Raw genomic sequence first — 27,994 nt, 5'->3', positions numbered from 1 at the left:
GAAAGGCGCCCAATTTAAATGTAAATTCTACAAAATAAAAGCATGTTTTACATTTTCCTTGGAACTATACTGACTTGATCCTACTGACGGCACAGTGCCCTGGACACCAGGGGGGTCAAGTACCAACATGGAGTGAACTTGTAATTTCATTGTCCATGAGTGTCAAACATGGGTAATACTAAACCACTAAATGAACCACTGTTATTGCAATAACCTTTATGTATATGCCAGCATAACTATCTAAATATTATTACTATTAGGTTTAAAAAATTAAAGAATCAGTTCTCAGGCACTGACTTTAGAAAATATAGAGCGGGTGGGCAGTGTTTTTTTGTTTTTAGCTTGTTCAAACTAGTATGTTACGAAATAATCAGTTGTGTACCATCAACCTGGGAAAGGGCCTCCCTACATAAACAAGTATACAAACTCCTACTGCCGCCATTACCATAACACAAGTTGCGCAGTAAAGCAGTGCTAATGTAAAGGGAAGTAATTGAAAGCTATATCTGATCACATTGTTTTTAAGTATTAGGATTTCTAAAAAAAAATAAATTAAAAATGGAAATAAAAACTCAACATGCAGCAGACTTTGTATTGATGTGGGCAGTGCCTGAGAACCAAGGTTGTTATATTCTTTAGCCTTACAAGTCAACATTTGACAAAGGCCAAAATAGTCATCTTCACTCAGATGTGGCCCTTAGCATATGTTGAGTAGTATACATAGAAGATTGTAAGCTTTCAAACTGAACACACTTGGCCAAATACAGAACACTGACACTCACAGTCATATCAGGAAAAGCTGTTTTGGAATGCATAACATCAGTAAACAGCGCTTTTACATGGTTCTGTGACATATATTTCAGTTGCTAGGCAACCTGTCATCATTTCACGCGCACACCATCAATGTATACACAACATACCAACATATACAAAAGCAAGTGTATAAATCATGTATCATCCCACGTGATACTAAAACATCTACATCGTGTGGTTGTACCATACGCGCAGTGGTGCGCATCACACGGTATCGCCCTCCCCTCCCTCTCCATCCTCCCCTGCCTCCCCGTCCACCAAGTCCCCGACTGGCTGACTGTAGAACACCTCCCCCGACAGCAGGGATGTTGGAAACAGCCCCATCTTGATGTAGTCGTCCAGGACCTGAAACATACAACGTCCTATACATGTGCAAAGGAGTTTAACATTGTGTTCAAGATGCTGGATTTATAGTGTTAGCCCTCTTAGGGTTTGTTTGTTTGTTTGTTGTTTAATAGTGCACTCAGAAATATTCCAAGTATATAACGGCGGTCTGTAAAATAATCGAGTCTGGACCACACAATCCAGTGATTGACATCAAGAGCATCGATCCACGCAATTGAGATCGATGACATGCATCAACCAAGTCAGCTAGCCTGGAAACCCGATCACCTCTTACAACAAGCTTATAAACCTATTCATTGGGATCGCTATTAAGTAAGAGACTTCTTTCTATAGGCATAAACCTATTGTGAGGTTTTACTTTCCAGTCAGGTTAAATCTCATAAACAGGGACGTTGTAATGTCCCTGGGATTTTATATAATATCCCAGGGATTTTATAGGATATTCAAGTCATATTTGCTATAATATTCCAAGGATTTTATATAATGTCCTGGGTATTTTATTAATATAATTTCCGTTCAGATTGTAATATGTAATGAAATGTCAAATCAAATGACAAATGTTTTTTTTATATTCCCGAGGATCGAACTCGCAACCTTCATATCAGTGAGAGTACCATGAGGCTACAGAGGTGTTGATAAGCCTCACTGGTTCTTAGAATGTCCTTTCAAGATCCGTACGCCAGCAACAGATATTTTACGCGCGTTTCCTAAGGTTCATGGAAAGTATGTTCGAAACATAAAAATGTTGTTCAATGTTGTTTTAAGTTTCTTTTTTCGGTTTATAAGTATGGAAAAACACTTTCCCTCGGTTTTGGTAGACAGAGCATGCCCCCTTGGTTTTTCCCTCTCCCCAGGGCATGCTCTGTCAACCAAAACCTTGTGTGCGTGTTTTCTCCAATACATAATCGCCTTTTTCTGGCAAGCATGGGTTGCTGAAGACCTATTCTATCCCGGATCTTCATGGGTAGCCCCCTGAGTGAGTGAGTATGGTTTTGCGCCGCTTTTTCAATATTCCAGTAATATCATGGTGGGAGACACTAGAAATGGGCTTCACACATTGTACCCATGTCGGGAATAGAACCCAGGTCTTCGGTGTGATGAGCGAACGCTTTAACCACTAGGCTACCCGACCGCCCCTAGCCCACTGAGATACCATGCGGCAGTTTAACATTGATACCCCACTCAGACACAGTATACTGACTCCGAGCCGACCAGACTTTATGGCAAAAGCCAGGCAGGGTAACAAGTACCATCTTTCAATGTCTTTTGGTATGATGTGGCCGGGGATTGAACCAAAGACATCATACTCTCTGGATGGAAGCACTATCCACTAGATCATGAAGGCACCAGGCAGGTTTCACAAATTACAATCTGTGTTTTGTTACCATCTTCTGGTCGGGATATCAAAGCCCAAAAGAAAGATGAGAATAAATAGGCAATGCGATTCCGAAACTCAGTTTATAATTTTATTGTTTAGTTTCTATTTCGAGCAATTTCAGAGAATATCAGCGGAGTCTCCCAAGATCTTCACGACTTAGTCACATTATGGCTTAAGGTGAGGTGAGGTGAAATGGGGTTTAGCGTCACATCCAAGATTATTGCACTTATATAGCGACGTGCATGTGGCTGTTGTACTAGTCTGGACTGATGCCGATTTATAGTGCTAGCTCACTGAGATACCATGCCGCAGTCTAACATGGATACCCCACTCAGACACAGTATACTGACTCCGAGCCGACCAGTCCTTGTTTTAGCCCCTTAATTCCAAGCGCCAGACAGGGTAACAACATGTACCATCTTTTAACGTCTTTTGGTATGATGCGGTCGGGGATCGAACCCCGGACCTTTTGCTCTCCGGGCGGACGCTCTACCACTAGACCACGGAGGCGATCTATGGCTTAAGATAGGGTAATAGGCTGTAGCACCTGTTTATTTAATTTGTTAGGTTCCAGAATGTTTGCCACAAAAAAATGGTCAGTCAAATTAAAAACAACATGAGATCCTTAAATGTTGTGTCATGTGGAAAAATAGGGTTGAAAGGGTACGAAAAAAGCACATAAAAGGTGAAAAGAGGATGATCTAATCTGTACATCCATCGTGTATGGTGTGGGAAGGGGCTCACCTCTCGGAGTGTGTCGACACAGAGGCTCGGCCTCTCCCAGGTGAAGCCCATGTCTGTCAGTCGGGCGGGGTCCAGGCACAGGTGCTTGTTGTACAGCAGCTCCTGGAACACACACACCACCATCATCAGCTCCAGCCTCCCACATCCGGTCATAATATACCTGTATCTAGCGTTAAAAAGCTATCCAATCAAATTACCGTATTCGATGTAATGAGCGCCCCTCTCTAATAAGCGCCCCCTTGCCCCCTTGTGTTTTATGAGCAAATAAAGACATTGTTCTACACATTACAAAATGGCATCCGGTAGCCATTCTACCCAGATGATCGACATATATCTTTCTTCGAGTTAACCATTCACACGACCTCATCCCTCTAAATATTTTCTCATACAGCAGTGTCCAATAAACAAAAATTAAACATACACAGAGATGGGGTGACATTTTGTTTGTTTGTTTGTTTGTTGTTTAACGCCGCACTCAGAAATATTTCAGCTATATGACGGCGGTCTGTAAAATAATCGAGTCTGGACCAGACAATCCAGTGATTGACATCATGAACATCGATCCACGCAATTGGGATCGATGACATGTATCAATCAAGTCAGCGAGCCTGACCACCCGATCCCGTTAGTCCCCTTTTACGACAAGCATAGTCGCCTTTTACGGCAAGCATGGGTTGCTGGGTGACATTTTCACAAGCCTTGACGGGCCATCTACTTTACGTTTCAGCAAGCCCTGTGTAATTTTAACTGGCCACAGGCCAACGGGCCACAGTTAAGTCGATACCTGGTGTTGATATAGATCATTCATATCTCAACTTGTCAATGACGTCTTGCCACTGTGCCATAGACAGTTGAGATGCAGAGATGGCTCCGCCAACCACAACGAGACTAGTTTTGTACCTGGTCAATGAAGGGGTTGAGCGGTGTGTTGACGATGTTGTCTCGCTGACAGGCGTCGGCCCATGGCGCCATGTGTTTGTCGTTGATGTCCTCGACCACATTCGTCATGTTCAACTGAAACCAAAAGAGGAATTATCTCCCCTTGGAATATCACCGATATTATGACTAGCAGCTGGGCCACGTAGACACACAATTAACTAGGTCACCAAGTTGAATCCCCTCTTACGACCAGCATAGGCTGCTGGGAGCCACTTCTAACCCAGAATGTCCACGGGGACATACCATGCCGCGGTTTAATGAATACCCCACTCAGACACAGTATACTGACTCCGAGCTGACCAGTCCTTGATTTAGCCCCTTCGTGCCGAGCGCCAGACAGCGTGCCAAGTACTAAAGTTTAACATCTTTTGGTATGCGTATAATGACGCAGCTGGGGATTGAACCACAGGCATTCCTCTCTCCAGATGCTCTCTCCAATACACCACGGAGGTGGCCCAAATATCAGAAATATAGCCACTGTCCTCAGGGACAGATGGTTTTCTTTGTTTGTTGTTTAACACCGCACTCAGCAATATTCCAGCTATATGTTGGTGGTCTGTAAATAATCGAGTCTGAACCAGACAATCCAGTGATTGACCTCATACGCATCGATCCGTGCTATTGGGATACGATGACATGCATCAACCAAGTCACCGAGCCTGACCACCCGATCCCGTTGGTTGCCTGTTATGACAAGCATAGTCGCCTTTTATGGCAAGCATGGGTTGCTGAAGACCAACTCTACCCCGGATCTTAACGAGTCCCGACATTAATGGTGACTGTCCTCGAAAATCATGAAAGGGATCGTAGCACTAACATCGGCTGTTACCCACCTTGGCCATATTTGACATTATGGAGCCGACAAAGTCAAAGTTGATGTCAAAGATTTCCGACACCAGCTCACTTATTCTCCCTTGTGCTGCAAATGGAGAAGATCACAATAACATGACACGTCATTTCTGCGTATTTGACGCAATAATTTCCTGAAATACAAGCACAATATTTTTATATTTGTTTGTTTGTTTAAAGCTGCACTCAGCAACATTCCAGCTACATGACAGTGGTCTGTAAATAAGCGGGTCTGTACCAGACAACCCAGTGCTTGATATCATGAGCATAAATAAAAAAAAATCAGGGTTCACCTGGTGAGATCTTGTGTGGAGATATCAGAGTAAATGGTTTGATTTTAACAAGAATGTATAAGTATCGCCCTGAGTATATCTGACATACTCACTGGTATCGCCCTTGTCCACCAGGTTGTATATCTGCCCTGCTTGTAACACCTGGTGTATATCTGACATACTCACTGGTATCGCCCTTGTCCTCCAGGTTGTATATATATGCCATGCTTGTATCACCTGGTGTATATCTGACATACTCACTGGTATCGCCCTTGTCCATCAGGTTGTATATCTGCCCTGCTTGTATCACCTGGTGTATATCTGACATACTCACTGGTATCGCCCATGTCCACCAGGTTGTATATCTGCCCTGAGTGTCACCTGGTGTATATCTGACATACTCACTGGTATCGCCCTTGTCCACCAGGTTGTATATCTGCCCTGCGTGTCACGGTGTATATCTGACATACTCACTGGTATCGCCCTTGTCCTCCAGGTTGTATATCTGCCCTGCGTGTCACGGTGTATATCTGACATACTCACTGGTATCGCCCTTGTCCACCAGGTTGTATATCTGCCCTGGCTTGCCCTGCTGGCACAAGGTCCACACAGCCGCACACAGGTCCTCCACATGGATCGTGTTCATCTTCAGGTCTTTGGTCCACAGCATCTGATGGTTACAGGGACATATGTTACAAAACTAAAGCCACCTTGTGAAATGAGGTTGAAGATGAAGAAATGTGCTTTTTTCATGATCCTCAGGTTTTACAACCAATAATCATCCACTTGACCTGCAGGATGTAATAGATTTGCCTCGGTTCCAAACTCCATCTTTCAGTGTAAGTTATTATATGGTGCAAGAACTACTCAGACGTAAATGAGACACTACCAGTGACTAGTAAACGTTAATTAAGAAATAAACGGTGAGGTGAACTCGGGTTTAACGTCACGTCCAAGATTATTGCACTTATATAGCAACGTGCATGTGTGCATGTACGCGTGTGTGTGTGTGTGGCTGCTTGTACTAGTCCGGACCGATGCCGATTTATAGTACTAGCTCACTGAGATACCATGCCACAGTTTAACATGAATACCCCACTCAGACACAGTATACTGACTCCGAGCCGACCAGTCCTTGTTTTAGCCCCTTAATGCCGAGCGCCAGACAGGGTAACAACAAGTACCATCATTTAATGTCTTTTGGTATGACGCGGCCGGGAGGCGGTCTAAGAAATAAACAATGAGTGGGAGTTGTTTATCAAAATAACGTCATTCAATACATAAAGTCTTCAACTCCAGGCCTAAAAGTTGCAACTAAAATGGTTGCCAATGTGACATAAATTTCAATTTGTCTACTGTCTAAAATTCAGAGGTAGTATATCGTGGCGACTAAGTTATATTGCTACACATATATAGACAGAAAAATAAACATGTCTGCTACTAATTGAACTCGCAAATAATTCCTCCAAAAGTCAACAATGAACCGAAATACATAAATATTAATGTAATTAGTATTTTATTTGAGCTGATAATTTATTGGACAAGCAAAGATTGTCTTAGATAAAACTTATTTTTTAGATGTTGATACCTGTTGAGGTGAAATGGAATCCAAGATTATTGCACTTACATAGCGATGTGCATGTACCTGTGTGTGGGTGCTTGTACTAGTCCGGACTATTGCCTTATCATGCCGCAGTTTAACATGAATACCCGACTCAGACACAGTATACGGACTCCAAGCCGACCAGTCCTTGTTTTAGCCCCATAATGCCGAGCGCCAGGCAGAGTAACAACAAGTACCATCTTTTAACGTCTTTTGGTATGACATGGCCGGGATAGGCTCTTCCTCTAGACCACGGGGGTATATACTATGTTGATACCAGATCAGACAGGAAAGAAGTGAGGTTTCCCACCTTGGTCATACAAAAGAGTGAGTGAGTGAGTGAGTGGTTTTACACACACACCCCCCCCCCCCCCCCCTCCGTTACGTTCCAAGGTGTGGACACTCACCTTCATCTTCTCCTTCATGTACTTGTATATCGCACCAATTATCAGACGCGGAGCTGCCGACAAAGATACATATATTTATCACATAAAGGTTTGTGCCTATCAATGCAATAGTCATGTGAAGATTCTGGGTTAAAACTGATCGTAAAAGGCGACTACGCTTGTCGTAAGAGGCCACTAATGGGAACAGGTTGTCAGGCTCGCTGACTTGGTTGATGCATGTCATCTTATGCCAATTGCATAGATCGATGCTCATAATGTCAATCACTGGATGGTCTGGACCTGTCTCAATTATTTCAACCGGCTCCTTTACTCCTCTAGTCATCATCCTCAAGCCGCAACAATATGTCAGGTGACTAACATTTATTTGGATGGATTGTTGGATTTTCAATGAGTTTCCATCCTCAATTATATCACCTTTCCACTTTTATCAGTATCCTGGACCCATTTGCTACCATAGCGCCAATTTGAGCCATATTCAGATGTTTAGTTTGTTTGTTTGTTGTTTAACAACACACTCAGCAATATTCAAGCTATATGATGGCGGTCTGTAAATAATCGAGTCTAGACCAGACAATCCAGTGATTGACATCATGAGCATCGATCTCATAAATTGGGATACGATGACATGCATAAACGAAGTCAGTGAGTCGCCTCTTACGACAAGCATAGTCGCCTCTTACGACAAGCATAGTCGCCTCTTACGACAAGCATAGTCGCCTCTTACGACAAGCATAGTCGCCTTTCACCTTTGCCGGAGACCAATTCTAAGCCAGATCTTCACATGTCTATTCAAATGTCACAGATCTAAAAATAGCCATCCAATTATCTCTCTCATGAGACAGAAATTCTGCAAGAGACAAGAGATCAAAATGGTGCTGTCACTTCTGAAACGAAGTAGAATGGCGATAATATACCCTATATAATCGAGGATGATTTTCACACACTTTTTCTTGACTTTAAATTTAAATATTTTCTTTTCCCCCCAATATCTGTAAAATGTTGTTTGTAATGTCACAAACAATGAAACTCTTAGTCCAATATCGCATGACACTAGGCATCAAACTTTTACAGGTAAACATTGGATGCAGACAATGGAGTGAGTAAATAAGTATGGTTTTTAGGCCGCTCTTAGCAATATTCCAGCAACATCACGGCTGGGGACACCAGAAATGGGCTTCACACATTGTACCCATGTCAGGAATCGAACCCGGGTCTTCGGCGTGATGAGCGAACGCTTGAACCACTCGGCTACCCGACCGCCCAATGGAAGACAGGCAAGAAATCAGCTCAAAGGGACCCTCCATCCTTACAGCTGGTATTTCTCTCATTAATTCTTTGCAGATAATATTTTACCCTTGAGTACCTTTCTTGTGCCAGCATTGAAAACAATCTAATCAGGACACATTACTTACTTAAACCGTTCTTATCCCCTGGTCCGTAGACGATGGCAGGTCTGACGATGATGTAGTTGAGGTCGGGGATGTTCTCGAGGTCCCTCTCGACCTCCAGCTTGTGTCGGGCCATGTGAGTCCAAGGGTCACACTTGCAGTCCTCTTTGTTGGCTTTCTGGGGGACACAAGTACATATGTGTATGAGGACACAAGAACATATGTGTCCGAGGACACGAGGACACAAGGACATATGTGTCCGAGGACACAAGAACATATTTGTCTGAGGACACAAGAACATATTTGTCTGAGGACACAAGAATAAATGTGTCTGACACAAGAACATGTGTCTGAGGACACAAGAACATATGTGTCCGAGGACACAAGAACATATTTGTCTGAGGACACAAGAATAAATGTGTCTGACACAAGAACATATGTGTCTGAGGACACAAGAACATATTTGTCTGAGGACACAAGAATAAATGTGTCTGACACAAGAACATATGTGTCTGAGGACACAAGAACATATTTGTCTGAGGACACAAGAATAAATGTGTCTGACACAAGAACATGTGTCTGAGGACACAAGAACATATGTGTCCGAGGACACAAGAACATATTTGTCTGAGGACACAAGAATAAATGTGTCTGACACAAGAACATATGTGTCTGAGGACACAAGAACATATTTGTCTGAGGACACAAGAATAAATGTGTCTGACACAAAACCATATGTGTCTGAGGACACAAGAACATATTTGTCTGAGGACACAAGAATAAATGTGTCTGACACAAGAATATATATTTGTATGAGGACACAAGAACATATTTGTCTGAGGACACAAGAATATGTGTCTGAGGACACAAGAAGATATTTGTCTGAGGACACAAGAACATATTCGTCTGAGGACACAAGAATAAATGTGTCCAAGGACATTATCTCAAAGGAAAAGAGAACATACCGCTGAAATTACAAAAATATCAACCTTCAAGAAAGTTTGATAACAGTGTAAGAATCTACATTGAAACGTCTCCATATGCAATAAGCCAGAAGTTGTTATCCTTACAGTTGTACGTTTTATTACTAATCCTTTAGAAATCCCGATTATGAACTAAATAACAATTGGGTTCACATTTGCCTGCCAAGGGCACTTTGTTTGGAATTCTAGACAAATCCCTGGTATGTATTGTGTATCGCACTTGTAATGTCCTGGAACCACCAACTTGGCGTGCACAAAATGCCTTTTGACACATAATCAACATTTTGATATTATTTTCAGCATGATAGAGCCTCAAATAGCATCCCAAGATTATACTTTAAAATTTCTCTTCCATCTCTGCACTATACGTGTTAGACAGGTAAATATGTGAGTTATCTCACCTGGTCCGGTACCCAAGTCCTAGATGGGCTTGGGTGCACTTGGCTTATCCCGGTACCATCTTAAATACCTCAGGCGGCTACGGAGAAGTGATATTCACTGCAAAACGTGTAATGTCTGATTCTGCTGAATACGCTTCCTACAAAGTGATGCCTGGTTTTTTAAGACAGGTTCTTCTGTGCGTTACAGTCATAGGTTAGTCGGCAGCCCCCAGGCTGTGCTGTGTCATGTGACTGTTATGTGACTGTCACATGCACAAAACTAGTCCCAATTTTCAGTCTTGCCAAATCATGTTGGCCAAGGTCAAACTGAGTGGTCCTAGACGTAGGACTGGAGACCGTCTGAACCAGACCACTACACGAGTACTCGTCAGCTGAGTGGTCCTAGACGTAGGACTGGAGTCCATCTGAACCAGACCACAGCACAAGTACCCGTCAGCCGAGTGGTCCTTGACGTAGGACTGGAGTCTGTCTGAACCAGACCATTGCACGAGTACCCGTCAGCTGAGTGGTCCTAGACGTAGGACTGCAGTCTGTCTGAACCAGACCATTGCACGAGTACCCGTCAGCCGAGTGGTCCTAGACGTAGGACTGCAGTCCATCTGAACCCAGACCACTGCACGAGTACACATCAGCTGAGTGGTCCTAGACGGAGGACTGGAGTCCATCTGAACCAGACCACTGCACGAGTACCCATCAGGTGAGTGGTCCTTGACATAGGACTTGAGTCCATCTGAACCAGACCACTGCACGAGTACCCATCAGGTGAGTGGTCCTTGATGTAAGACTGGAGTCCATCTGAACCAGACCACTGCACGAGTACCCATCAGCTGAGTGGTCCGAGTGGTCCTTGAGTCCATCTGAACCATTGCCTTAGAACACCTCAGCGCTGGCATGATAGGGACCATTTTTGCCCGGAATCCCAATAATGACAGAGTCATGGAAAGACAACAAGGACAAAGCTAGCAGTGACATTCAACATGCAGTGAGAGTGACTATGTGATCTAGAAGATAAACTCATGTGTAGAGGTCAATAGAGAGGTTGCAAACATGATTTCATTCAAAGCCGAAGGAGGTAGAGCAAGGACAAAAGTCATTGATGTCACTGAAGCTTACAATACACTCTCAACAAGTATTTGTCCGTCAAATGTCCTGCCTGAAATATATTGCCACGCTTGATGTAAATAATGTAAGAACCACACGACGTTATTTAGCAACGTTAAAGAATTAAGATCGGTATTTGAAAATTGCCAAATGGCTGGTTTGCAAAAGAATAAATATTTTGGACCCATGGAGTCCATCTGATCCAGACCACACTGCACGAGTACCCATCAGCTGAGAGGTCCTTGACTTACCACTGGAGTCCATCTGAACCAGACCATAGAACGAGTACCTGTCAGCCAAGTGGTCCTAGACGAAGGACTGGAGACCATCTGAACCAGACCATTGAATGAGTACCAGTCAGTCAAGTGGTCCTTGATGTAACACTGGAGTCCGTATGAACCAGACCACTGCACGAGTACCCATCAGCCGAGTGGACCTTGACGTAGGACTGGAGACCATCTGAACCAGACCATTGAATGAGTACCAGTCAGTCAAGTGGTCCTTGATGTAACACTGGAGTCCGTATGAACCAGACCACTGCACGAGTACCCATCAGCCGAGTGGACCTTGACGTAGGACTGGAGGCCGTCTGAACCAGACCACTGCACGAGTACCCATCAGGTGAGTGGTCCTTGATGTAAGACTGGAGTCCATCTGAACCAGACCACTGCACGAGTACCCATCAGCCGAGTGGTCCATGACGAAGGACTTGAGTCCATCTGAGCCAGACCATTTCACGAGTACCCGACAACCGAGTGGTCCTTGATGTAAGACTGGAGTCCATCTGAACCAGACCACTGCACGAGTACCCATCAGCCGAGTGGTCCTTGACGAAGGACTGTAGTCCATCTGAACCAGACCACTGCACGAGTACCCATCAGGTGAGTGGTCCTTGATGTAAGACTTGAGTCCGTCTGAACCAGACCACTGCACGAGTACCCATCAGCCGATTTGTCCTTGACGAAGGACTGGAGTCCATCTGAACCAGACCACTGCACGAGTACCCATCAGCCGAGTGGACCTTGACGTAGGACTGGAGGCCGTCTGAACCAGACCACTGCACGAGTACCCGTCAGGTGAGTGGTCCTTGATGTAAGACTGGAGTCCATCTGAACCAGACCACTGCACGAGTACCCATCAGGTGAGTGGTCCATGACGAATGACTGGAGTCCGTCTGATCCAGACCATTTCACGAGTACCCATCAGGTGAGTGGTCCTTGATGTAAGACTGGAGTCCATCTGAACCAGACCACTGCACGAGTACCCATCAGCTGAGTGGTCCGAGTGGTCCTTGAGTCCATCTGAACCATTGCCTTAGAACACCTCAGCGCTGGCATGATAGGGACCATTTTTTCCCGGAATCCCAATAATGACAGTCATGGAAAGACAACAAGGACAAAGCTAGCAGTGACATTCAACATGCAGTGAGAGTGACTGTGTGATCTAGAAGATAATCTCATGTGTAGAGGTCAATAGAGAGGTTGCAAACATGATTTCATTCAAAGCCGAAGGAGGTAGAGCAAGGACAAAAGTCATTGATGTCACTGAAGCTTACAATACACTCTCAACAAGTACTTGTCCGTCAAATGTCCTGCCTGAAATATATTGCCACGCTTGCTGTAAATAATGTAAGAACCACACGACGTTATTTAGCAACGTTAAAGAATTAAGATTGGTATTTGAAATTGCCAAATGGCTGGTTTGCAAAAGAATAAATATTTTCTTGGCAGTAATGCAGTCATCAGCAATGTCATCGCCTACTGTATAGTGATACCTTTAGCGGTCCAATAAGAATTGAAGGTTTCGAAAATGTCTTGGAAAAAATTTGGTTTAATTTGAACAATATTTAGGAAACAGGTTATATGACAGCGTGGCCACTTCACGTGAGGGGAAGGTCTGCTGTGGTAGAGAACCACGATATCGAGCTGACAAACTGAGGATCATCACCCCGGTGAAGCATGCAGCTGGAGGGAGTGGGGGAGTTGGGTTTCTCAACCATAGCTGCCAACATCCCAAATTACAACAAGAGTTTGCTACTAACATGGCTATATCCCCCGCCCCTGTTGCAGAATTTGACATAATTAAATCTAGACAAACCCTAACCTTTTTTAACCAAGGTGGAACTTGTAAAAAAAAGAAGAGTTTGGAACCTAGGTCCGTCTTGTTGCCATGGAAACGTAAAAAATAAAAAATTCTAAAATTTCTAAATAGCCAAAGGCACCAGTTCAGCATGTACTTGACAGACCTGCAAAGTTCAGTTATGTCACAGGGCATTAGTCTGTTGTGGAAGGAAAGCCCTGAGTGACAGGCTTACTACTTTGGTGAAACCCACGAGCACGGGTCACGAGCTCGGGTCGGGAGCACAGGCCAAGAGCCATCTTTCCCAGGCAAGAGAGTTAACTGACTTTAAAAGTCCAGTTTCCACCCTTGCCGAACTAGGCTGGAATTCCTGGGCTCTATCGTAGCGCCACCAGTGGCTATTACGAGTTATGTCCCTTCTAAGCCTCTCCTTTAGACCAATCAGATTCCACCTCTCGTATCACTTGCATTTGCTTCAAACAAAACAGTGGCACCCAGTCAAGACGATCTGATTGATAATCAAGGTCTGTGTTGTGATAAAACGGGACTTAAAACGTGCATTGCGTGAGCACCTTGATTAAAAACATGAAAAGATTTGGAAAATATCTCTTGACAACGAGTTAGCGGTGCACATGCTTTGCAAATCCTGTAATCGACCGAAATATGCACGACAGTTTATGAACCGGATTTTGATTTTGCATGATTTTGATTGGACTATGCATAGACTCAGTAGTCCAGCCAAAATGTAACTCCATGATACCAGCCCATTTCGGCAAGGGTGGAAACTGGACTTTTATAGTCATTTAACTCCCTTGCCTGGGAAGATGGCCAAGAGTGGACAAACCAAGGATCAGAATGAGGCTGAAACATGCAGAATGATGCACTAGGGCTACACAACATCAGCATCTCAAGACGACACTGCTATCTAGGTCAAACACAACACACACTTGCATGGAGTACTTACAATATCGTCTTCAGGCTTGGAACAGTAAAGTCAGCATCAGTTCACAAAGTGTTCATTATGTATAATGTACTTGGAAACAAAATCAATAATCGATTGTTGATAAGCTCTCGGAACCTCATATACGTGTCCATTTTAAGTGAGTGAGTGAGTATGATTTTTGCTGCTTTTAGCAATATTCCAGCAATATCAAGTGGGGTGGGTGGGGAGGACACCCGTAATGGGGTTCACACATTGTACCGATGTGGGGAATCGGTTTGTTATTGATTTTATGATAATGTGATCAATAATCAAATTCAGGAATCCAATTGATATGATCAGTTTACCGATCGAATAACAGATTGTTGCACCTCAAATATATAATGTATTGAAGGTTATCAGAGTACTGACTGCTCTTATCTATCCCTATCATTAAAGGGGTGGTGGGGTAGCCTGGTGATTAAAGCGTTCGCTTGTTAAATTGAAGGTCCGGGTTCGATCCTCCACATGGGTACAATGTGTGAAGCCCATTTCTGGTGTTCCTGGCTATTGTCTGGTTATTGCAAAAAGAGTCGTAAAATCATACTCACTCACTCACTCACTCATATAATTACAGTTTGTACCAAATTTCAAGGAAAAAATAATTGTCATTATTCCTTCAAATATCACTCCACAAAATACCTTGCTCCGTCTACAGAAAGTTTGGCAGATATGTGTCCTTCATTCATCTTCAATTGGACATTAATAGCAAGGGAGGCAACTCACCTTATCTGAAGAGTACATCTGACCAGTAGAAAATTCCATGTAGACCTTGACCTTGTGTCTTGCTGCAGTGACGGCACAGTTGTGACTTAGACGTACAACACCCTCCTTGTAGACCTACAACAGTGAGTGAGTGAGTGAGTGAGTGAAAGACTGAGTGGGTGAAAGAGTGAGTGAGTGAGTGAAAGAGTGAGTGAGTGAGTGAAAGAGTGAGTGAGTGAGTGAAAGAGTGAGTGAGTGAGTGAGTGAGTGGGTGAGTGAGTGAGTGGGTGGGTGAGTGAGTGAGTGAGTGAGTGATGGCAGAGTTGAGACTCAGACAGACAGTGCCCTCCTTGTCAATAATCAAGCATGGACCAGACTGACTGACATCATGAGCACCAATCTATACAATTGGTATACGATAACATGCATGAACCAAGTCAGTGAGCCTGACCACCCGATCCTGTAGTCACCATATACGACAAGCAGAGTTTGCTGAAGACTAATTTTAATCTGAATCTACACGGGCGAAAGAGACCAAGTCAAACCCGAATCTTCACGGGGGAAATACTTACTGGTTCAGTCTGGCCATACTTTGTCTCTGCAGCTACGTTTATTACGAAGTCAAACTCCTCTCCGTCATCAGCAAACGCATTGTCTACAGAAGCTGGAATGAGAAAAAGAGATTAGATGGTTGAGAAAATCTGTCAAACGTTACCGTACATGGTGAATATATATTATTATTATTACTGACTTTTGCTATCACCACTGTATTTTTGTATTTGATACTGACCACTGCCATCATATTATTTGTTGCCACTGAATATTGTACTACCACTCTATGTAATTGCTGTACAGTAATTTGTATTGATTTGCAGGCTTAGTTTTGTAATTCATTTGTTGATTGTATCCGACTTTGGTTGTTTGTGGGTTCACACTAGGTTCTTTGACAGACAGATTTCTGGGTTGACATATTGTTTTAATTTGGGAGTTGACACAATCCACGCACCGGTATAATATAAACCATGCACCGGTGCACCCTAATACAATCTCATTAAAATCAGACCTTAGTTCTCGCTACCGCTAAACAAAGATCTGACCAGGGTGCAATTGGTTTTGTTTGGTGCCACTTGGTTTTCATATCGACGTGTACCTGGTGCAAGTTACGAGATCAGGTTCCTTAAATCAAGCCCTGGGTATACAGTGTGAATACAAGATACCTGGGTTGATGAGGTTGGAGTGTCGGAATTCCACCTTGGGGCTGCTGAAGGATTCCTGAAACACAAACACAGAGTAATTGTAAGTCAGAGAGTGATTTGGGATTAAAAATTAATATTCTTGGTTCTCAGGCTCCACCCGCATCATCATAAATTCTGCCACAGGTTTCGTTTTTATTTCCATTGTTAAAAAAATAAAAAATCTTTAAATATATACTAAAAAACAACATGATTTCACGATATTATTGAAAACAAAATTAGGGTACATACGGGCTTGAACAACAACAACAACAACAACAACAAAAACAACAACAACACTGCCCGCTCGCCTGCACTATATTTTCAAAAGCCTTAGCCTTAGAGTGTAGCAGGGCGTGGAGTCATCCCACAGATGACATCCTTACCTTGTCAGCTTGCTGACGGGGTTAACCTCTTTGGTCATGTGGACAAGGCGTCCGGCCTCTGATCAGAAGGTCCGTGGTTCGAATCCCATCATGGGACTCGGAAATTTTATGGCCGCCACATTGGCGCCCAACGTGGGGCTGAGCACGTTCATATTAAATTTGAGCAAAATAAGCCTCAGTACCCTACTATGCGGCCCGAGACGTGCCTTCTGTTGATGGGGGAGTATGTAGCAGGGCGTGGAGTCATCCCACAGATGACATCCTTACCTTGTCAGCTTGCTGACGGGGTTAACCTCTTTGGTCATGTGGACAAGGCGTCCGGCCTCTGATCAGAAGGTCCGTGGTTCGAATCCCATCATGGGACTCGGAAATTTTATGGCCGCCACAAGAGTGAGAACTAATTCTTTTATTTTTCAAGCCTTAGTATTCGTGGCATGTCAGCTTGATGTGGGAGGAAAGCCCAAACTGATGCAGGTCTTGGATGTTTACCATTAAGGTGAAACCCTCGGGTACGGGTATGGTGCTGACAACCTAGATTGGTTGGTTGGTTGGTTATTTGTTTAACGCCGTACTCAGCAATATTCCAACTATATGACGGCGGTCTGTAAATAATCGAGTCTGGACAAGACAATCCAGTGATTAATATCATGAGCATTGATCCACGCAATTGGGATCGATGACATGCATCAACCAAGTCAGCGATCCTGACCACGCGATCCCGTTAGTAGCCTTTTACAAAAAAAATAGTCACCTTTTACTGCAGGCTTGGGTTGCTGAAGACCTATCCTACCCACACCTAGAAACATGGTCAGGGAAAAGCAAGATTTGAACTCATGATCACTGGCATCTGGAATGCCCAAGGGACACAACTCTGCACAGCGAATTGCAGTGCCTTGGACAACTGGGCCACCCGTGCCCCGGAGTAAGAAAGGGCTTGTCAATAAGGAGGGATGAGGGGAGGTAAGGAACCTGGCAATCAGGGTGTCATTGTACAAAACAACCTTAGCACTTAGTCCATGTCAAAGTATTGGAGCTACGATTACCTTAGCGCTAAGATAGCTTTGTGCAACGGCACCCTTTATCACTGTTACCATAGCTACTCACTGTATGATGGGGGTTCAGCCACGCCATCTGGGGGGGAACTTTGTCAGCAACACGCACCTGAAACACAAGCAACATTCTTTATCACCAGCAACTTTTGTCAGTTGTAGACTTTTCCTCCATGAAGAGACAAGAAGACAGCCATCACTATCTCCCCTCCAAACACTGTATGAGTTGTCTCCCTTGTTTGTTTGGTATTTAGTGCCTTACGTGGCAATACTCAGGCTATATGACAGCGGTCTGTAAACAATCGAGTCTGGACCAGACAGTCCAGTAATTGACATGAGCATCGATCAACGCAATTGGGATACCATGACATGTTAACAACTGAATCACCAAGATCAACCACCTGATCCACTTAGTCGCCTCTCACGACAAGCATGGGCTGCTAGGGACCTAAGGTCTTACCCAGAATTCCCATGGGTCCAGCAGTGAGTGAGTGAGTATGGTTTTCCGCTGCTTTTAGCGATATTCCAGCAATATCATGGCGTGACACCAGAAATAGGCTTCGCACATGGTACCCATGTTGGGAATTGAACCGGGTCTTCAATGTCACGAGCGACTGCTTTTACCACTTGGTTACCCTACCACCCTGTTTCCCTCACTGAATGAAATGTTCATTAATGTGATCTCATAGGAAAGTCATGTATCTTACCAGTTTACCATATTATCAGCTTAATTTAGCATATATCTTATCAGTTTACCATGGCAACCATATTACCAGTTTACCATGGCAACCATGTTACCAGTTTACCATGGCAATCATATTATCAGTTTACCTTAGCACATATCTTATCAGTTTACCATGGAAACCATATTATCAGCTTACCTTTGCATATATCTTGTTGGTTTCCCATGGCAACCATATTATCAGCTTACCTTAGCATATATCTTGTCAGTTTACCATGGCAACCCTATTATAAGCTTACCTTAGCATATATCTTACCAGTTTACCATGGCAACCATATTATCAGTTTATCTTAGCATATATCTTGTCAGTTTACCATGGCAACCATACTATCAGTTTACCATGGCAACCATATTATCAGTTTACCTGAACAACCATATTATCTGTCCCCCTAGCATATATCTTATCAGTTTACCATGGGAACCATATTATCGGCTTACCTTAGCATATATCTTATTAGTTTTCCTTAGCATCCATATTATCAGCTTATCCAAGCAACCATATTATCAGCTTACTTTAGGATATTTATTATTAGTTTACCATGGCAACCATATTTTCAGCTGACCTAAGCATATATCTTATCAGTTTACCATGGCAAACATATTATCAGCTTACCTTAGCAACCATATTATCAGCTTACCTTAGCATATATCTTATCAGTTTACCATGGCAACCATATTATTAACTTACCTTAGCAACCATATTATAAACTTACCTTAGCAACCATATTATCTGTGCACCTTAGCATATATCTTATCAGTTTACAAGTAACCCTATTATGAGCTTACCTTAGCAACCATTTTATCAGGCTACCCTAGCAACCATATTATTGCCCTATTGCTTACCTTTGCAACCAATTCATTCTTTATCAAGTAGTGTACCAGGTTCCTCCCAATGAAGCCGGTGCCTGAAAACAGAAAATATAGACAGTTATACACCTCCTATCCATGTACTAGCATCAAGTAGTGCACCAGGTTCCTCCCAATGAAGCCGGTGCCTGAAAACAGAAAATATAGACAGTTATACACCTCCTATCCATGTACTAGCATCAAGTAGTGTACCAGGTTCCTCCCAATGAAGCCGGTGCCTGAAAACAGAAAATATAGACAGTTATACACCTCCTATCCATGTACTAGCATCAAGTAGTGCACCAGGTTCCTCCCAATGAAGCCGGTACCTGAAAACAGAAAATATAGACAGTTATACACCTCCTATCCATGTACTAGCATCAAGTAGTGCACCAGGTTCCTCCCAATGAAGCCGGTGCCTGAAAACAGAAAATATAGACAGTTATACACCTCCTATCCATGTACTAGCATCAAGTAGTGTACCAGGTTCCTCCCAATGAAGCCGGTGCCTGAAAACAGAAAATATAGACAGTTATACACCTCCTATCCATGTACTAGCATCAAGTAGTGTACCAGGTTCCTCCCAATGAAGCCGGTGCCTGAAAACAGAAAATATAGACAGTTATACACCTCCTATCCATGTACTAGCATCAAGTAGTGTACCAGGTTCCTCCCAATGAAGCCGGTGCCTGAAAACAGAAAATATAGACAGTTATACACCTCCTATCCATGTACTAGCATCAAGTGCTGTACTCTGTCGACTCCATCAATCCAGCGCTGAGTGAGCGGGTGGGTGGGCTCCAACCTAAGAATAAAATGAGTGAGTGGGTTAGGTTAAACCCCTTGATTTGAACAGTATTCCAGTTCTATCATGGTGTGTCAACTTAATGTGGGAGGAGAGCCCAATCTTATCATGTATGCAGGTCTTTGACATTTATCACTTTGGTGGGATGGTGGATGGTACTGACAAACCTAGACTGGGGCAAACAGGGATTTAAACCCACAATCATAGGTTTCTGACGTGTCCAGGGGAGGCAACTCTGCAGCAGAATGAGGATAAACATGTGGCACCACACAATAGCTGCATGTCTCCTCAAATCTACAAGTAACCATGGTAACAAGGGAATCACAGAACAGTTATCATCACATTTCATGTTCATATGTAAGGTGTACATGGTAAAAGTCATTGGGTCCTTGTCAAAATCTTCATTTCAAAAAGAGGGGCAGTCAGGTAGCTTTGTGGTTAAAGCATTAGCTCGTCACACCGAAGAACCAGGTTCGATCCCCAACATGGGTACAATGTGTGAAGCCCATTTCAGGTTTCCCTTTGCCATAATATTGCTGGAATATTGCTAAAGGTGGCGTAAAACCAAACTCACTCACTCACTCACTCATTTCAAAGATTCAAGTCTCTCCATGGTCCTAGCATCAAACCCATAGGGACCTGGACCCCTTCACTTTTACCTCTGATACTGAAGGGGGTTTTGCTAATCTAAATCTAACATTTCACAAATGTTGAATGAATTTAAAAGTTTTAAGAATAGAATTTCAAAAACATGTAAAGAAAAAAAGAACTTTAAACAAAATTCCAATGGACAAAATAGCAATTTATTTTCCAATTTGCCTGCCAATTATAATTGGTTTGGATGCTAAGATAAATCCATGCTTGTTCACTTCATAAAGGGAAACAAAATGTATGTTTGAAAAAAATATTTCAATCCTTTTTGCCTTCCCACAATTCTTCTTCAGGATCACTTTGAAAAAAATATTTCCCATGGTTTTTTCTCGACCATTCACCAGAATCTTTTTTTATCATTTAAATCTCTAACACAAAAAAGAAAGAGGCCTGATGTCATATAGGTGCCCGAGGATGACCCTACAGGGGGTATTCAAATTACATGCCATCAATTCAAATTAGAAAAATTTACATTTCCTTTCGGTAATATTGACACTCTAGATTTGGAGATCATACAAACATTTGTCTATCAATTAAAGCTCTTTTCCTCTGTGGAAATGACATTGTGGAACATGCCCTTGTTAAAAGAAGCAATGTTGAGATATACCAGCTTGAACAGTATTCCACGGGGAACAAACTCCCATAACACCACCCCTATCAATAACAACATTGCTTGTTGAAGACACATTAAACACCTCAGACATGGGTGTTTTTTAAAAGTGTATTTTTACACTCAGTGTGTATCAGATTCTCAAACATTCTTTGTCCTATGTCTTTTCTGTTTAGAGGAAACAAAAGATGTTCGGCAGCACCCTACATGTGACACTCTCACACATGCTGGTGTCAAACAGAAGCCAGACAATGTATATTTATATAGTAGAAGATGTCTCACCATGAAGCAGGCCCTACAGTCAGGACAATGGCAACATGGTTTTGTTTATAAAGTATCGTTAAAATGAATTTCTTGCTCTTCATGATTATGTTGTTGTGTGTTTGTTTATATGTTGTTTAACGCCACACTCGGCAATATTCCAGCTCTATGACGGAGGTCTGTAAATAACCGGGTCTGGACCAGACAATCCAGTGATTGATAACATGAGCAGTGATCTACCCAATCGGGATACGATGACATGCATCAACCAAGTCAGCGAGCCTGACCCCCCGATCCCGTTAGTTGCCTCTTACGACAAGCATAGTCGCCTTTTATGGCAAGCATGGGTTGCTGAAGACCCATTCCGTCCCGGATTTTCAAGCGTTGCCTGTAAAGTGAGGACCCAGAAACAAAGTATACACTTCACATGTTTCAAAGGAATTGGCAAGTCGAGTATCATATTTTGGGGGTTAAGTGGGTGGTAAGGTCTACCTTTTATCAAATCCAGAATTAACTCTGTAGATGTCTGTGAAACCCAAGATCAAGGGTATGAAGCAGACAAACCAAGAGACATGACAAGACTGAATCAAGGATTCAAACCCAGGATCACAGGTTTTGGCATGCCTAATGATGAACTTGGCACAGTGAGTTCACCACCTTAAACAACTGGGCCACCAATGCCCCTGTAGAGAAAGAAGAGAATTAAATTCTCGCATCAATTCACTTTGTAGTTTACACTTAATGTCTTGACGGCCAAGGAAAATTAAGCAGGTGGCAGTTGACACCACAAGATATTTATCTCGATGATCTGGAACCAACTTCTGGAATACGACCGGAAACAGACACATTTTGTTTCCTTATTCAAGCGAATATCTCGACCTGCTCACACTGGCACAGGCCAATATTTATCCCAAGTCTGCTGCAAATTTCATTAAAAATTCTCAAAATGGAAATAAGAGTTTTCCAAATTCATTTCAACTAATTTTATGATTTTGTAGAAATATCCTGTATTCCACTGAAAACAGGACCAATACATGGGAAGAGGTTTTAATGCTTAGTTATATATATCATTGCATTAAATGCAACCTGAAAATAAAAGGTTAAAATAGGCCTACCTCTAAATTTAAGAGTGAGTGAGTGAGTATGATTTTATGCCTCTATATTCCAGCAATATCAATTTGAACTGAGGAAAAATGAACTTTGAATGAAAAATCACAATTTTCCAATTAGCCCGTCAGGGGAATTTGTTTTAAAATCCTAGAAAAACACTGGTATTCATGTTAATACGCTTATCAACACACGGAATCAAAACTGCATCGTGCTATCTAATCATGCTGGCTTGAATATTTTCTATTTCAGTAAGCAAGTCTCCATTTCTTTCTGCATGCCACACATAAAATGGCTGATATCATAAGACAGTTTTTGCGTTATCAGCAAATGTTTGCTTTTTTCATGAACAGATGTGTTTTTCTTGACCAACATCCAGTAACAAATTGACTGAGTTTGTGTTCAAGAAAGTAATGTTTGTAAACAATCCGCTATCACCACCACGGAGATGACAAACTTTCTCTTCCTTCTCAACACACACAGGAAAATGTTAGGCAAGATAACATTCCTGCAATTTAGTTTGCTTTAACCCTTGTCTTCACAAGCAACTCTTCCTTAACCCCGGCCCTGCTACAGAGCTGTGAACACCTCCATTTATTCATAAAACTCTATATAGTGTTGTCATGGTTTTAATGAAGTCTTATTTTCGTAGAATAAACCTGTAGCAGGAACGAGGAACTTCCTACAGAATATAACTCTGTCCCCTGGATAATCTATTGAAAGTCCCCGCTATTAAATTAAATCCTCTACATAACAGTCAGACCATTTGATATTCATGGGGGGGGGGGGGGGATGGGGGGGTCGAATGCTTGAAATATATTGAACTTCTGACTGTTGGCCAAAAAAACACATTGTTGTGACATATCCAAGCCTGCCCACCCCTGAATATCAAATGGTCCGCTACACATTACAATGCTAACTGTAGGAAATGTATGGATAGATGTAACATCAAAAGAATATTTCTGTGGATTGTGGGGCTGGGACGAGTCCAAATTTACTACCCGGGTAACCGACACCATATTCATGATATTACCCGACCCAACCTGGGTTCCCGCTGCAGGTCTCAAGAGTTAGGAACAAAATGTCTGATTGGGGATTGTTTTACCGCAGCCCTGGCAAAACAACATAAATACATGCATCAAACAATCATATCATGTGTACACTGAAGTTCACTGAATTTTTATCTTTACTCAAACATATACAAATCAAAAGTAATGTGTGCATCGTCAGAAAGAAATGGGAACATTAGGGACTTGTAGTGTAACCACTGAGCTAAAGTGAGTTTTTGTCATTAAACAATATATCACGTGACTAACCACGGATCCGGGTGGTCATGTGGGTACCCATGTCCTAATCAGGACCCACCCGACCCGAGTACCCGAGTTACCCATCCCAGCCCAAGTGGACTGAACTTGCAACCTTCATACTCGTTGTCTCTAGTGTATGAGCTACTACTAGTACTAGGCTATAGAGGCGCGGATAAATCAAAATACTTTAACAGTCTCTTTTTAAGTACATGAACGTTGCATGATGTGTAATACGTCCAGAAGGTGTGTTGGAAAAATAATATTATCGATAAATGTTGTTTCAGATTTTGCTTTTGGATTAGAAGTCAGATAAAACACCCCCTAAGGTTTTAGCCTTAACATATAGTCCCCATGGGGATTTCAGGTTAGAATTGGTCCCCAGCTATACCTATGCTGGTCGTAAGAGACAACGTAACAGATCGGAGAGTCAGGCTTGCTGACTTGGTTGATGCCGTTTCATCCAACCCTGATGGCGTGGATCAAAGTTCACAATACCAATAACTGGATTGTCTGGTCCAGACTTGATTATTTACAGACTGCTGCCATACAGCAGGAATATTGCTGAGTGCAGCGTTAAACAACAAACTTCTGGGCAACATGGCAACATATTAGGGCTGGGACGGATAACTTGGGTACTCGGGTCGGGTGGGTCCAGATTAGGACCCGGGTACTCACAGGACTACCCGGACCCGTGGTTAGTCACGTGACATATTGTTTGATGACAAAAACTCACTATAGCTCAGTTGTTACACCAAAAGTCGCAATTGTTCGCATTTCTTTCTGACGATGTACACATTCCTTTTGACTTGTAATGTCTGAGTAAAGATAGAGTTTCAGTCAACTACAGTGTATCCCAGCGTGTCAGCTTAATGTGGGAGGAAAGCCCGAAGTGAAACTGGTCTTAGACGTTTACCTCTTCGGTGAAACCCACGAGCACGGGTATGGTGCTGACAAACCTAGAAACATAATCGGGGCAAACCAGGATTCAAACCCACAATCATAGGTTTCTGGCGTGACCAAGGGACGCAATACATTTTCTGCCCATCAAGTATCTGACTATCTGTCAGTATCTGAATATTTCCAATTTTGTCACTTTGTGCCCAATGAATATGTATGAGTAGCATAGTCCATAAAAGATTATACTAGCTTTACGTCTATCGTGCCAAGATCTAGTATCACAACATGCAAGACATTCAAAACAGTTCAATGTTCAGTTGAAGTATAATATTTGTAGAGATTTTCCTGATTGAGGTGAGGTATTGTTTAACGTCACGTTCAAGATTATTGTACTTACTTCGCATGAACATGTTTGTGAGGCTGCTTGTACTATATGTGTTTATGACCGTTTTACAGAGCTAGCCCACTGAGATACCATGCCACAGTTTAACATGGATACCCCACTCTTGTTTTATTACCTTAATCATATCATTGCCAAGTGTCAGGCGGGGTTACAAGGAGTTTTGTTTGTTGTTTAATGCCACACTCAGCAATATTCCAGCTATATGATTATAGTTTGTAAATAATTCAGTCTGGACCAGACAATCCAGGTATTGACATCATGAGCATCGATCCACACAATTGAGAGATATGATGACATGCATCAACCAAGTCAGTGAGTCTGACCATCCAATCCCGTTAGTCTCTTACGACAAGCATAGTCACCTCTTATTGGGTTGCTGATAACCTAATCTTCCCTGATCTTCCTGAATAACAATAAGTACTTCTGATTTGAGGCTGGGGATCAAACCACCGACCTTTCACAGACACTCTATCCAGTACACCAAGGACATGGAGAGACTCTCAAGTATACATTGGTTAACATTTCTGTCTCTGCCTGAGCAACATCAGCCAATACTAATCCATATACAAAATGATTTACATCTAAACAATTCCAACCTAGTAGACGCAAAATGATTTGGTACAGACAGTATGAACGGTTTGAAGAAACTAGATATATAACAATTGTGTCGAAAATCAGGAAGTGATATGAGATATGTGTTAGTGTCTTATGAAAGAAACCTTGTACTTCCTTAATTTTCTCAATCCATTGTCCAACAGTCGACAACATAAACAGTGTCCGGTGCTGGGCTCCAGATATATGTTACCATGGTTACACGCATTTGGCCCAAAATCAAACATAAATGTTTCTCATCATCGAGCAGGTCATGTTAAACCTAGCCGGTCAATTTTTCTTTTCAGTTCCAACTTCAGCCATTCCTAATATTTCACATTTTTAGTTTTAGGCTTCAATGAGAGTTATCTTCTCTTTACAAAACTGTTGTTGTTTGGTCATGTTGGTTGTGTCCAAGTTCATGGAATGTCCTTTCAGCACTTTTCTAGTTGGAATTAAATATTCAGACTTATTTAAGTGTCTCCGGTTGTCTTCTTTCGTTCACTGTTTGAAAAGATTACTACATACACATAAATGTGGTTAAAAAAGCAGAAGAAAAGTGCTTGGTCACATCTGGATTTGATGAGAAACTTTTTGTGGTGTGTGGCCTTAACATGCTAAGTATTTACTCACTTGTTTTCGTAGTGATTGTTTTCCTTGAGTATTCAATATATTTGTACTTTCTTGGGTATCTTGAAATAAGTAGACACTCTTTTTAAATATTTCTGCTTTGAGTGCTGTGATGAGTAAGCATTTTGGGACTTTAAAAAATGAAATAATGTTTAAGATGTTTATAACGGTTTTAAATATAGGCTTGGCTCGGCAAGGTGAAATGGGGTTTAACGTCATGTTCAAGATTATTGCACTTATATAGTAATATATGTGTGTGTGTGGCTGCTTGTACTAGTCTGGAGTAATACCAATTTTACAATGCTAGCCCACTGAGTTATCATGCCGCAGTTTAACATGGATACCCCACAAAGATACAGTATACTGACTCCGAGCCGACCAATCCTTGTTTTAGCCCCTTAATGAGCATCAGACAGGGTAACAACAAGTACCATCTTTTAACGTCTTTTGGTATGACACAGCTGGGCATCTGACCCATGACCTTCTTCTCTCCAGGTAGACACTCTACCACTAGACCACGGAGTGAGTTTTATCCCTATAAAGTGAAGCATATATGTCAAAGGAATATCTGTTCCTGTAGTGAAATTGTCCTGGCTTTGTAACTATTATATTTCCCTGGGAGAACTATTCCCATGGAACAGTGTTAACAAGGAAAATGTTTCCAACATACATGTATTCTGGCTATATGTTTTCCCGATGAAACTCATTCATGTGGAACCATTCCTCTATGACATATATATATATACACACCTCATACAATTAATGATAAAAATAAATAACCATGGTTAGAACTAATTTAAGAAGCTTTATAGCCCGGGTGAAGATAAAATGCCCTTGTAATGTTAAAACAATGGGGAAACTCTGTACTAGCCTGCAGGAATTTGAACTAGCCCTGGGCCTCCTTTAGATCTATCCTTGAATAACTAATTTTGCCCTAATCAGCTTATAATAAGTCTTATTATTCAATATTTGTCGAACATTTCGACCCTCATTCGTGTGAAAGACAGAACAGTTTTCTGTATGACGTAAATATAACAATCATGTTCACAAACACAAAGATTTGAATAATCACTATGATCGTGTTCGAATTGAATCCACCCTATTATAGAACAGGACATCACAGATTTAACCACCAGCCAGGTGAAGAATAAATTATATGCAGGTTCAACTGCAAAGACGTAAGCTTCTGACTCACGATGAACAAGTTTCATTGCCTGAAACATCGACCCCGACCAAAGCCAGACACATGGAATTATTGATAAATTCATCAGCCATCGCTGTCATCAGCTGATATAGCAGAAAAACAACACGGAAGATTTTGAATAAAAATCGTTAATTTGAAATACTTCTCAGTCATATTTAGCTAAAATTCGTATCAATGAGTCAGTTCATAAGTGCAATGCACGCCTACCATACTCAAGAAGGGGTTGAGTCATAAACATAAACCTTACCTCCCAGTATAAGCACGCGTGCACGTTGCTTTTCCGCCAT

At 42.2% G+C, this 27,994-nt stretch overlaps 1 protein-coding gene across 2 annotated transcripts; it reads right to left on the bottom strand.

The window, feature by feature from the left end:
* LOC139461214 (dTDP-glucose 4,6-dehydratase-like) lies at window positions 1-27,994 on the bottom strand. Of its 2 annotated transcripts, XM_071242820.1 has the most exons (14): window positions 27,955-27,994; window positions 19,239-19,300; window positions 17,709-17,765; window positions 16,204-16,258; window positions 15,559-15,650; window positions 15,008-15,121; window positions 14,267-14,281; window positions 8,763-8,916; window positions 7,351-7,403; window positions 5,884-6,010; window positions 5,053-5,138; window positions 4,181-4,294; window positions 3,281-3,382; window positions 1-1,158 (listed from the first exon to the last, which is right to left on the bottom strand). In XM_071242820.1, the coding sequence occupies exons 1-14, from the start codon at window positions 27,992-27,994 to the stop codon at window positions 1,018-1,020; spliced, it is 1,212 nt and encodes a 403-aa protein (XP_071098921.1). In that variant the 3' UTR covers window positions 1-1,017. The 2 variants fall into 2 exon arrangements, with proteins under 2 accessions (XP_071098921.1, XP_071098922.1); XM_071242821.1 differs by lacking the exon at window positions 14,267-14,281.

Source organism: Haliotis cracherodii, unplaced genomic scaffold, assembly GCF_022045235.1.
Source record: "Haliotis cracherodii isolate W230 unplaced genomic scaffold, xgHalCrac1.p SCAF_14, whole genome shotgun sequence".
Lineage (NCBI taxonomy): Eukaryota > Metazoa > Mollusca > Gastropoda > Lepetellida > Haliotidae > Haliotis > Haliotis cracherodii.
Note: the sequence above shows the minus strand (reverse complement) of the source record. Positions and strands in the feature narration are given on the sequence as shown.